Below are 12,546 nucleotides of genomic sequence, written 5' to 3'. Positions count from 1 at the left end.
GGTCTGAGAAAGAAAGCATCCAAGCTCTTGATCACCTCCTGTCTCACTTGTAGGTACCACCACAGGAACTAACTGATTTCTTTCTGAGGTCTTCTCTTCCTTCACATGAAGGGTAGCTTGTCATTCTCAGGATTCTCCTGGCCTTTTATACAACCGTTGTGTATTTCTGCACCAAGTTAACACCTGGTGCAGCAAAAAGCAAAGCATTTGCCTTTTGCTGCACCAGGCACTACTTGCTCTGCCTTGGATCCATTTCCTCATTGTTGTCTAGCAAAATTTAGGACAGGGGCCCTTAAAATGCTGTTCAAGATTAAATAAGATTTTGAATTAGAAATCCAGTGACTGGAATGAAACTAGCAAATGATATGAGACTGTTTTATATTATCTTCTAAATGTTCAGATGTAAGGATTTACACAAGGGAAGTGTAAGGTTTGGATTCAGACTGCTGAAATGAACTGTTTCTTGTTTCCCTTCTGTCTCATAAAATATTTCCAAGTTTTCTTTTTGAAGTAGGTAGTTTAAGCTCAGAGGAAAAAAAGAGGAGACAAATTCTGACATCTATTATATAACATGATCGTATGTATTCATGTGCTGTATTTAGCTTTCTGATTTATTACCTACTAAATATAGTGGGAGTGTTATTTTAGAAAGTAGGAAATGCAGTAACAAGGTGGAATAATATGCCCAACACCACAAGTACCTAGCAAAATGTAAAATATGTAGCTGACAAATGCAAATTCTCTGTTCTCTTTCTCTGTATAGGTACATAAACGTTTAAGAACTGATGGAGTTTATGAATGGAAAGCTGCTGTCTTAGCCTTGAAATCCCTCAGTGAACAGATGTTTAATCTGAGTACTTTAACATTTTCCCTTCATTAAAGCAGTTAGGATGTTCTTGAAGTGCTCTGATCTGCCCATTCCCAAGTCCTCAGTGCATTTTAACTAAACAAGCAAGATATTAATTTTAAGAATGAAATTGTTTCACCTCATCTGAAGCTCAAGCATCTCAAGATTTAGTTTCAGGCTCCAAAGAGCTGTTATTGCAGACTATTCTCTTTATGTTACACAAATATGTTTTCTTTCAGAATTTTATAATGTGATGATTTTCACAACTACCTCTTACCCCTGTTTCTCCTTTCTCAGCTCTCTGCTCTGCAAGCCAAGGTGCATTATCTAAAGTTCCTCAGTGATCTGCGATTATATGGAGGGCGTGTCTTCAAGGCAACACTAGTGGTAACATTTCTCTTAAAATAGTCTCTTCTCTTGATGTTTTATCTAATGCCCTTTTTTTTTCAAAAGCTGGATCATATAATTTTCTTTAGAAGTTTAGGTTCTATTCATATGCTTAAAAATAATTTTTAGTTTAACCAAATCACTTTTTGCTTCTTTTAATCTTGAAAATAACATACCTGTTATAATAAAAATTGTATTGGGAATTTGGAGATAGATAGTACTTTCTTAGCAAATAACACCATCCAATTATCTATTGAATGCTAAAGTTGTTAGTCTGGAAAAATCTTAATGACCAAGTTTTTCTTTTAACAGAAGCAGAGTCCATCCATCGTCTGTCCATCTAACTATCCACCTAAAATCTAGAGTGCAATCAACATACAGCAAGAAATTCCTTTACTTTTTTTTTTTAATTATGAATCAAGTATGCTCTTGTGTATCGTATCTATCTAGTAAAAACATAATAATCTTTAATGTAGAAATACCATGCAAATGTAACTCTGTGTAACTGAAAGAAGTACCTATCATGTTTTTTACTTGTGTTTTCTTTCTTTTTCTGCTAAAGCAGGGAGAAAAGCGTTCAGAAGTGACTCTGTTAGTAGGGCCACGGTATGGAATCAGCCATGTGATAAACACCAAAACAAACCTTGTGGCTCTCCTGGCAGACTTCAGTCACGTGAACAGAATTGAGATGTTTACAGAAGATGAAAGCAGTGTTAGAGTTGAGCTGCATGTCTTAGATGTAAAAGTAAGTTTGTTATTACTTGTGTTGATATAGCATCTTTTAATAATGCTTTTCTCTCGAGTATTAGATTAAGCTATGCTGTTCTGAACATGTTCATGCCAATAGTACTCTGAGAGTACATTTTCTGCTCTTTTTTTGGTCACAATACATTTATACTACAGGTTGGGCCTAAGTGTACTAAGCTGGTGTTTTCCAGCACCGGTATTCTACTTTGATTTTTCTCTCAGCTGACCCCCAGAAACTTGCTTTGTTATTGTTTTCATGGATTTCCACGTTAAGAAGAGGTGATGATGAAACTGACCTTCTTTTGAAGCTCCTTCTAGTGTAATGTACAGTATCATTACCAGTAAAGAATTGCCAGCTGCATTGGACCAGTGTCCCCTGTAATCCAGTGTTATATCCACAAAGTTTACTGCAAGTAACCACCTAACAGCTGCCAATTAAAAAAACTGTAAGAATGAATGGGTTTTTTTCCTTAAGCTTTATAATTCCAGTTTGATATTCACAGATGCTCATCATCTACCTGTAGTCATTTAATTTTTTTTAAATATCACTTAACACTCTGCATCTGTGTGGCATCTAGCGGCAAAATAAGTGGAGTTTTGTATGTTATACTGTCCTGGTTGGTTTTAGTGTGGTTTCTATTTGGCTTTGAAGTGAAAGGCTTCATAGACTTTCTAGGGCATTAATCTGAATAACAGAGATTGAAGGTAGAGTTCTCATTGTATTTGAAACTTAAATATTTGATTAAAATAAATAGAACCTAACAGTTCTCTTTGCTTACCCAGCTATACACAAAAAGCACGCATGAGGAATATTTTACTAGGCTTTTTCTTTGAAATCTTTAGGTGTATTGACCTGGAAGTGTTTCTCTGTATTTAAGGTAATTAAAAAAATTGTTGTAAAGTAAAGTAGATGCTTTTTGACAGCAATTTAAGACAAATTTACAGGTTGGTGAACACAGTATCTCTTTTACCTTACTTACTTAGCAATGGTAACACCTGAGGATCTCAGGCTGCTTTGCCTGCATTACTGTGCTAAACTCATAGCCCTCTTGTAAGAAAGCTATTATCACCTTTTTACAGATGGGGAAAGTAATATAGAAATTAAATCCTTCCATATGCAGCACACTATGCCATAGTATTATGTAGTACCATGGTATTATGTTGTTATATATTATAATACAGTTACTGTCTTATTGCTAATTGTGCATATCCTCATCTCCTTGCACTTACACATGTGATCTTAAACCCAGAGAGACTGACTAAAAAATAAAAATCTAGGAGGCTCTGGGTGGAATTTGACAAAAAGTTGCCTCTCTGTGGGGCACAAGTAGAGGTTTTGACCATGTCCTGTAAAGGAGATGCAGACACATACTGGTAGGTATTCTCAATGATGTTTTCATCCTTTCATTTACCCTCAAGTAGCAGATTCATGTATCCAGATTCTGAATGTACCAATATATATGATATTATTTTCTTAACTAACAGACAGTTCAGATTTCTATTTTATTTTTGTTTTTTTGAATATGTTCTCAAGCATGTTTCACTTGGCAGAAGCAGGCAATAAAAGTTTAGCTGTCACAGAACTTTTCAGCAGATTAGCAGTACTTCACAGAATTGTTTTCAGCAATCTGAGAGTTCTGCAGAGTTCATAAATTTCTGCCAATCACTGCAGAAGATTCGAGATGAATGTAGCATTTCAAATGTCAATTTCAAATGTCATTTCAAATGTCAAAGGTTTTAGTTTTTTGCTCAAAAGAAGAGATTAATTAATCCACTGTAGGTTTAATAATTTATAATAACTATAATAGCTATAGTTGGATACCTTGAAAGAAGCATGTATTGAATAGAAGCAGCTGTAGCAAAAATAGGTTAAAGGAAAAAAAAAAAACAACCTTCATATATTTTTCCAAGTTGCTGAAAACAGTTTATACAACATTCAGGGCACCTGGAATATCGTGGCCTAAGATGCTGTAGCACAGGCTTTTAAGAACTCATCAGACCTATTGTGGGTTGGGTAGTTAGCTGTGATCAGTTGTTTGGCCACAGCTTCCATCAGAATGAGTTGTCTTTTTACTAGTAAGGGGTTGAGTGGGTTGGAGAGCCTACATGTGACATTCCTCCTGGAATGAATGATATAGGTCCTTGCATCTGCCTTGTGACAGTGGGCTCTGCATGCTAAATTATGATAAATTGTCACAAATGTCCACATACTATACTCACTATAAATTTGAGTGATAAGATGGGTTGTCTGTGGCCTAATTTCTATCTATGCATCATGGTGAGGGCTTCATTTTTATTTTTTGTCTAGGAGTTGTAGAGGCTAGCCAGCTTTGTAAATTACATTTGAGGAGAACAGCTTTTGGTATTAAAAGCTATAGAGACTTGAACAAATTTTTTAGGCAAGAAAATGTATACATAAAGAAAAGTGAAAGAAAATGAAAATTGAATTAAAAGAAAATGAATTGAAGAAAAATGAATTAAAGTATGTTTCACATGGACATCTTGGATTCAGTGCTTGCTAACCTGGCAGCCACAGTTTTTCAAAGCTCTGAGGTCTCACTTTTTGTTAGGACTGTCTTTTTTTTTAGTGTTTTATGTTTGTTTTCTTTGCTGGTCACACTTCTGGTGCTCTTTCTCCAATCTCTTTGTCTCTGCTTATCTGCTTATTTTTTCACCACTTTTCAGTAACGCCAGGGCACAAACACTGAAATCTTTTAACCTGTCCCTGTCTTTCAGTGTAATGATAGCTTTAACCTGACTGCTGTATTTTATGAACCACAACTTTCCCTGACTGTTTGCTTCCCCTGTCATGCTTCTTTGCATATACTTAGTGCACAACATTTTCAGGGAAGCAGCAGATTCCCATACAACTGCAAGACTCCAGCACCTACAGTACCAGGTTCCTCACCTCTGGCATATTCAGAGTAATGTTAAATAGTGCTTTTGACAAAGTAAGATACCTATGCAAGAAAAAGATGGAGCAAGAGTCTTAAAATAGTTAGCTTCATTCAGAAAGAAAGTAATCAGTTGTTAACATGTCTAGTTGGAATTCTACCTTACTACAACTCCAATCTTGACTAAACATTTTATACTGTTTGATATTGGTAGTGAGGAGAATAAATTCTCTCGTGTATTTTTCAATGTGATGTTTGTGATGTAATTACTTTTGCTCGGATGTAATAGTATTGCCAACAGGCAAACAAACTGAGGAGGAGCAGCCTTAACTTGATTTTATTCTTCTTAGCCTATTACTCTTCTGATGGAGTCATCAGATGCAATGAATCTTGCTTGCCTAACAGCTGGATACTACAGACTGCTGGTTGACTCAAGACGTTCAATATTTAACATGGCCAACAAGAAAAACACAGGGGGCCGAGAAACAGGTATTTATCTCACAGTATGTTACCCATGGTCCAGTGTATAAAGCAGAAGTCAACTTAAGCCAGAGCACTTCCAGATAAATAGAAAGCTGTGTCAAATGACATCTGATTGCTGGCTCAGACCTAGCACCACAGTATTCAATTCAGCTATGTAGTGTTCCAATACCCAGCTTATGATAGCATCTCCATGGTAAAATAAACCATGTGTCGAATTTCCTTCTTACTCTAGTAGACAGATGCACTCTTCCTGTGAGTGTTATTATTTTATATGCATATATCTTTTGTCAGAATACATATGGTTTTGTAGAAACCACCTGCTTTTGTGTTACTATGCCTGGAACAGCATTTGTACCTAGCTGAGGTTTAGATTTGTTTTAGAGTACAGAAGGACCAGTTAAACTCTAGGTCATTAAGTCAACAGGTATTAAACTTAGAACAGAGGTGAATTTGAAAACACTTTTCTGAAGTATTTGATGGCTCAGCTATCCTATTCAGAGTGTTTAATACTTAGCATCAACAAATTATTGTTTACAAATTACTTGACTTTGTTCTTTGATTTCACAATGTTGATTTTATTTCACCATGCTATAGGACCTGAAAATAGAGGGAAGCATAATATCCTTGCTTCTGAGTGGAATTGTATACCAAAAACTACCACTTTCCTGGCCGAAGGAGATCAGGAGGCTCAAATGTCCTTTGATCCAAAGCAGAAGACTATAGATGTTTCTGAAAGTCTGTTATGTCCAAAAGAACACAGACATCTGTACATAGAAAATACTTATAATTCAGGTGGATTTGATCAGCATCTGGCCAAGCAAAGTGACCCTGCTGAAACAGAAGAAACCAGAAATTTTAACCAGCCTTCACTGCTGTCACTCTCAGGTTTGGAACCTAGCAAGAAAGCACAGGATTCTCCCAGGGGAGCAAAAGTTTCCTTTATATTTGGAGATCCCAACTTGGATGGTATCAGTCCCCAGACTCTTGGCTATGAAAGGCTTTTGGATGAAAGTCCAGAAGTATTAGAAAAACAAAGAGCCATTTATCTTAGTAATGCCAATGATATTAAAGGCCTGGAGTTGTCACCAGATGCTGAAAGCATTCAGTTTGCTACAAACTCTGTTTACGCAACTATAAGCGATGGTAAAATATTTGGAGCTGCAGAAGGGATAGAAGAGCCTTTGCTGCATGATATCTGTTATGCAGAAAACACAGATGATGCTGAAGATGAAGATGAAGTAAGCTGTGAAGAAGATATTATGGTAGGAGAAATCAATAGGCCTGCTCTTCTCAGCCTTTCTGGTTCTAGTGATGACATTATTGATTTGACTTCACTTCCACCTCCGGAAGGTGATGACAATGAAGATGATTTCCTTTTGCATACCTTAAACATGGCCATTGCTGCTCCTCCACCTGGTTTCAGGGACAGTTCTGATGAGGAAGACTCTCAGAATCAAGCGACACAGCCTAGAGACAACAAGGAGCAAGACAGTAATCTAGGCAATGATGACATTCCAGTGTCGCTTATCGATGCTGTCCCTACTAATACAGAGGGGAAGTGTGAGAAGGGGCTAGATGATGCTGTAGTCTCTACTCTTCAAGCACTAGAAGCTTTGGCTGCTTCAGAAGAACAGCAGACGAATGACAATTCAGGTTCTTTCACCATAGTTACATTTATTCATTGAGAATCATTCCATCTCATCCATTTAGCTTTGGAAGTACTCCATTTCATGAGGGTTGGTTTGGTTTTTTTTTTTAGTTTTCCTTTTATTTTTTGCCATCATTTTTCATACATCGTATTTCATATTTAATGGAGCCACCACTGTTATTAAACTACCTGTCTCGGGAACTGTGCAATAAAGTCAGAGTATTCTTACAAAGAATATTTTTGTCTCTAATACACCCCCTTTTGCTTGTCACTTATGCAGGTGCCTCAGCTGCTGTCATTTAATTGACTCTTATTTTTTGTGGCTTGCAGGTGTAGCTATCCTGCGAGCATATAGCCCTGAGTCATCTTCAGATTCTGGCAATGAAACAAATTCCTCTGAAATGACTGAAAGCTCTGAACTAGCCACAGCACAGAAACAGTCGGAAAACACTGCACGTATGTTTCTGACCACAAGTGAAGGCTACCAACCGCTTGTGGAAGAGCAGACTGAATTTCCCATTGCTAAGAATCAGGCTGGAGGGCCAGGTATGAAGCCCTCACAGCCTTTGGCTGGTGGTCAGGCTGCAGAGCTACAGTCAAAAGTTGTGCCTTCAAAGCAGATTCTTCATTCCGATAACATGGAAATGGAGCCAGAGACCATGGAAACAAAATCTGTCACTGATTATTTTAGCAAATTGCACATGGGATCCTTGGTATATTCTTGTACTAGTAAAAGGAAAAATAAGATGACAGATAGCGAAGTAAAAGCATCCTCTGATGGCAATGCTACTGTGAAAAAGCAACAGGGAAATAAAAAAGCAGAGTCTGATGAAGATCTGAAAGCTAAATTTGGAACTCTTTCAGCAAGAGACAGCCAGCGCTTAAGCACTTTCAATGTGGAGAGAACTGCCTTTCGCCAAAGATGGTACGCTGCCGATGATGGGGCAGCAGATAAGCCAAGCCCAGAAACAGTTAATGGGAAGACTTTTCCAAGAGTTCCTGTCCTTGGTAAAACAGAAACTGACTGTAAGGATGAAGTGGATCCTGAGGTGGATCAGGATGACACCTCAGGGCTTAGCCAAGGTGAAAACTTCCTGTCCGATATGACTCCCTGTGTCTTCAGCCAAAGACCTAAATGATGCAGAAGATACTGATTTATCTGCAGATGACCATCCTTCAAAGCTTCCAGAAGCTGAGCAGAGTGTGGCTAGACTTTGTGAGTATCACTTGGCTAAGCGCATGTCATCTCTGCAAAGTGAAGGCCATTTCTCGCTGCAGAGCTCTCAGTGCTCTTCAGTGGATGCAGGATGCAGCACAGGCAGTAGCACGTGTGCTACCCCCGTTGAATCCCCTCTTTGTACCTCTGATGGTAAACACATCATCTCTGATCCATCAATGAAGGGCATTGCCTATGTTCCAGCAGATGAAAGAGCCGCCATTCTTCCAAACCATGGAACGACATACAAGGACCTGCACCAGCAGCCTGAAGCCGTGTGTCACAGAATGACGGTGCCTGTTGTGCATTCAGCAATCAATGCTGAACCACTTTTCGGCACTTTGAGGGAAGGATGTCATCGGATCCCCAAGATAAAAGAAACTACAGGTACAGCAGTAATAGAGTGTTTCTTCTGTTTATTCTTAAAGCTACAAGTTCATGTTGAGGTCTAGGTAAGACATTTCTATTATCTTTATCTGGAGCTACATCATCAAGCTGTAACAGACAGTGAGATTAAACCTTCAGTTTACCTGTTCATTTTATTTGTTGAGATATTCTGATGATCTGCATACAAAGATCAACTTTTTAAAGATCCTCTCATTGCAGTTATAGTATTTGGAGGGACATTGAAGGAGAGGCCTCTCTTCCGCTCTTTGGAAGCCTCTCCAAAATCCATAGTCAATTGAGTCCCAGATGCTTGTTAGATTGTAAAATTACATCAGAAGTTATATTAATATAGGGGAGCAAAATCTTTGATTCATTTCTTAGGTATCTTATATGCTATTTTAGCAGGTTGTCAAAAACATGCCAATATGAATAAAAAGCTCTAGATGTTAAGAATAAGAAAATGTCACTACCTTATTAAGCATGAATTTACTTCACAATCTGACAGTAGGTGTTTCTTTAAAGTTATAAAAAAACGCAGTTTTCAGAGACAGCATTGAAATTCTTTCAGTTGAATTTTAAATGTATCCCTCTTCTTGGATTGCAACCCACATGTAGCACTAGTGTGTGAATGCATGAAAATCCAAAAGTGGAACAGACTAGGATTTAAAATGAGAAATAATCTTTCTCTGCCAAAAACTGCCACAAAACCAAACCAAAATTACCATGACTACATCTTTCCATGCTCTTTCAGGTGTAGTTAAAGAAGGTATTTTTATCTGAAATTATTAATCTGATTAGTAAATAGAAAATATGCAATCCATATATTAGAGGAGATTTAGGATGTTTTGTACATAATTTGCTATTCCTTTTCTTGAGTAAGCCTGCTGTAGTGAAATGAACAATTACTTATTCATAAATTACAATTTGTTGACCGGTTGTAAAAGGCATTTTAGTGAAATGTGAAAGACTTGTAATGAATCTTTGATGGAATATTTTGAGGAATGGGGACTCTTGGGAAGTACCAGGAAACCATTTGTACTGACTGTTAAAAGATATTTAAAAGTTCAGCCTATGAATATTATCAGGGTGATGCTTAATTATTCTGTCTGCTCTTCTACTACCCCTAGTGTAGCTTTCACAGAGCCTGAAAAGGGAAGACAAGGAGGCATGCCTACAGCTTTTCCTAGACAGCCTCTAGCTGACTCCATCATGCTATCATCCATGCTATCAGAATCAAAGGTGCCAAGTCAAAATGAAGACTATTGTGACATTCCCAAAGTAAATCAGGCTTGTGGGGCAACAGTTAGTTTATGGCCATATGACATGATAGGAGGAAGCCTCAGGATGCCGCAGAACAAGAAAATGCTGAGACGCAGCAGCAGCAGCAGCAGCATTGGAAGATCTGCAGGCACTGAGATGCTGTTTGAGAAGAAGGCAGCCACAGCCAGCTTGAAATGCCTGGACACCACCCAAAAGGATGAATCCAAATCAGAAAGAAGGGTGGAATTTTCCCTGGGCAAAAAGCTGTCCAAAAGTTACTCTCAGAGTTGTGTGTATGTCAGCACTGATAAGAAGGACAGTAAGAGGTGTTCAGGCACAGGCACCAGTCAGAAGGACTCCAAGCAGTGTCGAACACTGCCCTTGCGAAAGCTGACCAGCAGCGCCTGGAGGTGTCGGGGCCCCTTTAGCTATTGCTTCCTCAGCAGAGGAAATGATGACAATGAGGAGGAAGATGACCAAGACAGCCATCAGCTCTCACACCTCTTTGAACCACAGACCCCGTGTGAGCTCACAGAACCAGTTGCTCAGTCGTCCGGTGACAATGAGCAGAAAGTCTTGGAGTCCCTGAAAGCTGCTGAGCCCTCACGTGATGCAGTCAATGAGCATGAGAAGAGCAGTGCTGACACCCAAGGGGGCCAAATTGATGTGAATCTCAACGATGTAGCCTTCGATGCACGAATCACACGAATAAACGTGATGAAAGAGAAGACATATGCAATGCCTGATGGATTTATTGCAGCACAAAAGGATGCCAATGAGCTACTCTCACTGGTCCGAGCAAGTATGGGCAAGAGAGAAGATTTACATCCAGAAACATATGACCTTAAACTTTCTAAGTACAAACAACTGTTATCTTTGGAATCGAGACAGTTGGGAAGTGCCTGCAGGAAAATGGCCATGGCTGATAAAAGCCCTGAGGAAATGCTTTTAGCTATGACTTCCAGCTTTCAAGTACTCTGTTGCTTAACAGAAGCCTGCATGCGTTTAGTTAAAGTCATGAACTCTGAAACACAGCAGCAGGAAATTATAGCTAAGATAGATGAGGTTGTAATAAACTACATTTGTCTTCTGAGGGCTGCAGAAGCAGTGTCAGGCAAGACCTCTGGTGATCCTAGCATTAAACTCTTGGCTCGACATCCGAATACCATGGCCGCTATTGTAAGCACACTAACACGTTCTCTTAAAATGCTTTTAAACAAATAAAATACAAAAGTCACTTCATAATCTACCTTTGCAAAGCCATACATTAAAAAATTTTATTTACTGTATGTGTATGAACTAATGTAACAAACTCAGCTTTCTCTGTATATTTTGTTATTTTATATAAAATAGGTAGGAGATTAAAAAAAGTTAAAATACTGAACATTGACAAAAGTAATGACTAGGTCTGTCCTTCAGTTTATACAAAAACAACAGCCAAAAACCCCTTTCCCCAAGATCAGGAAAACAAACAGAAAAAAGTCCCATATAGGAGCAAATTGATGTTTGGCTATTTTTCATATAGTCAAATTTATGGTTGTACGAAGTGAACTTCTAAAGCCTGTTATGTAATGAAATTGTTTTCTGTTTCATCCAAGTTTTCACTTGGAGAAGGCTCCATGTTTAGAATGATTAATTAAATCATAATGTATATAACACAATATTTAATGTTTTAAAATTATAATTTTTAAGCATTGAAAATAGCAAAAAGACATTTAAAATCCAAGAGATTATTATAACTTACTAGAGAATATATATATAATAAATGACTCTTTTGTTCATATGGACTGAATTACCTGATTCTTCTTTTCTAGGAAATTCTGTATTTAAAAAAAATGTATTGAATATATGACTATACCAACTTCAGAGGGGATCTGATGTATTGAACTTATAGTGTTGGCCTTTTAGACAGTGAAGGTAACTGTGGAGGACTGAGGACACAGAAACCACAGTGGTGGTGGTGTTCTCTCTGAAATGAAAGATTGATGCCATAATGGTCAGACCAGAATGTATGAGGCAGGTCTACATACCCTTTTTCCTGGTAAATGACAGAGAGGACCATCAGAAAATTCCTATGCTGTTTACTGTTTCATCATATATTTATGGTGCACCTGAACAACATGGACTGCATCTATTTTGTTAAATATTTTATACTTCATATTTTATGATTCTGAATGTTTAACTGTAAATAAGTTAGAAATAAAATGAAATTTTCAGAATACAATAAATATCTCTGAAATATTTCCAGCTAGAGACAGTTCTTCTCTTGAGTGATGACAAAGACAATTTGTGAGTAATCTCTTCCATCTGAACTTTTCTGGAAAGCATTTTGTTGCCTTGTGTTTGAGAGGCAGCCAAAGCAACAGCTCTCAGTTCTGGCTGGCAAACAGGCTTTCACAAGAGCATCTGCTAACCTTCTCAGTGACCAAGGAGCAGCAGCCTCTATTCTCCAAACTGCTGTAGGTAATTTTCAGCTGTTTCTCATAACACCATGTGCAAAGGGTATTACTGCTCTTGTTCTGGAAACTTAGCCTTTCAGTTGAAGCACATGTGAAGCTTTCTGTGCTGAACTAGAATGAGAAAACCAACAAAAACTTTCTTGCACTTCACTTCATAAAACAAAGACATGCCTTTCCCTCTGGCTGCAAAGAAACATCTTCAGAAACACAGTAGCAGA

The 12,546-nt window shown here is 38.0% G+C and overlaps 1 protein-coding gene across 1 annotated transcript in view; it reads left to right on the top strand.

The window, feature by feature from the left end:
* FRMPD4 (FERM and PDZ domain containing 4) overlaps positions 1-12,112 on the top strand; it is a 295,383-nt gene extending 283,271 nt beyond the window's left edge. The window contains 7 exon segments of the mRNA XM_036380463.1: positions 1,145-1,234; positions 1,797-1,979; positions 5,226-5,364; positions 5,953-7,011; positions 7,337-8,120; positions 8,122-8,609; positions 9,742-12,112. Of these exon segments, the coding sequence (XP_036236356.1) occupies positions 1,145-1,234; positions 1,797-1,979; positions 5,226-5,364; positions 5,953-7,011; positions 7,337-8,120; positions 8,122-8,609; positions 9,742-11,093 (4,095 nt within the window). The 3' untranslated portion in view covers positions 11,094-12,112.
* The last annotated feature ends 434 nt before the right edge of the window (positions 12,113-12,546 follow it).

Source organism: Molothrus ater, chromosome 2 (assembly GCF_012460135.2).
Source record: "Molothrus ater isolate BHLD 08-10-18 breed brown headed cowbird chromosome 2, BPBGC_Mater_1.1, whole genome shotgun sequence".
Taxonomy (NCBI): Eukaryota; Metazoa; Chordata; class Aves; order Passeriformes; family Icteridae; genus Molothrus; species Molothrus ater.
The sequence above is the reverse complement of the archived record's forward strand: the minus strand, read 5'-3'. Positions and strand labels throughout refer to the sequence as shown.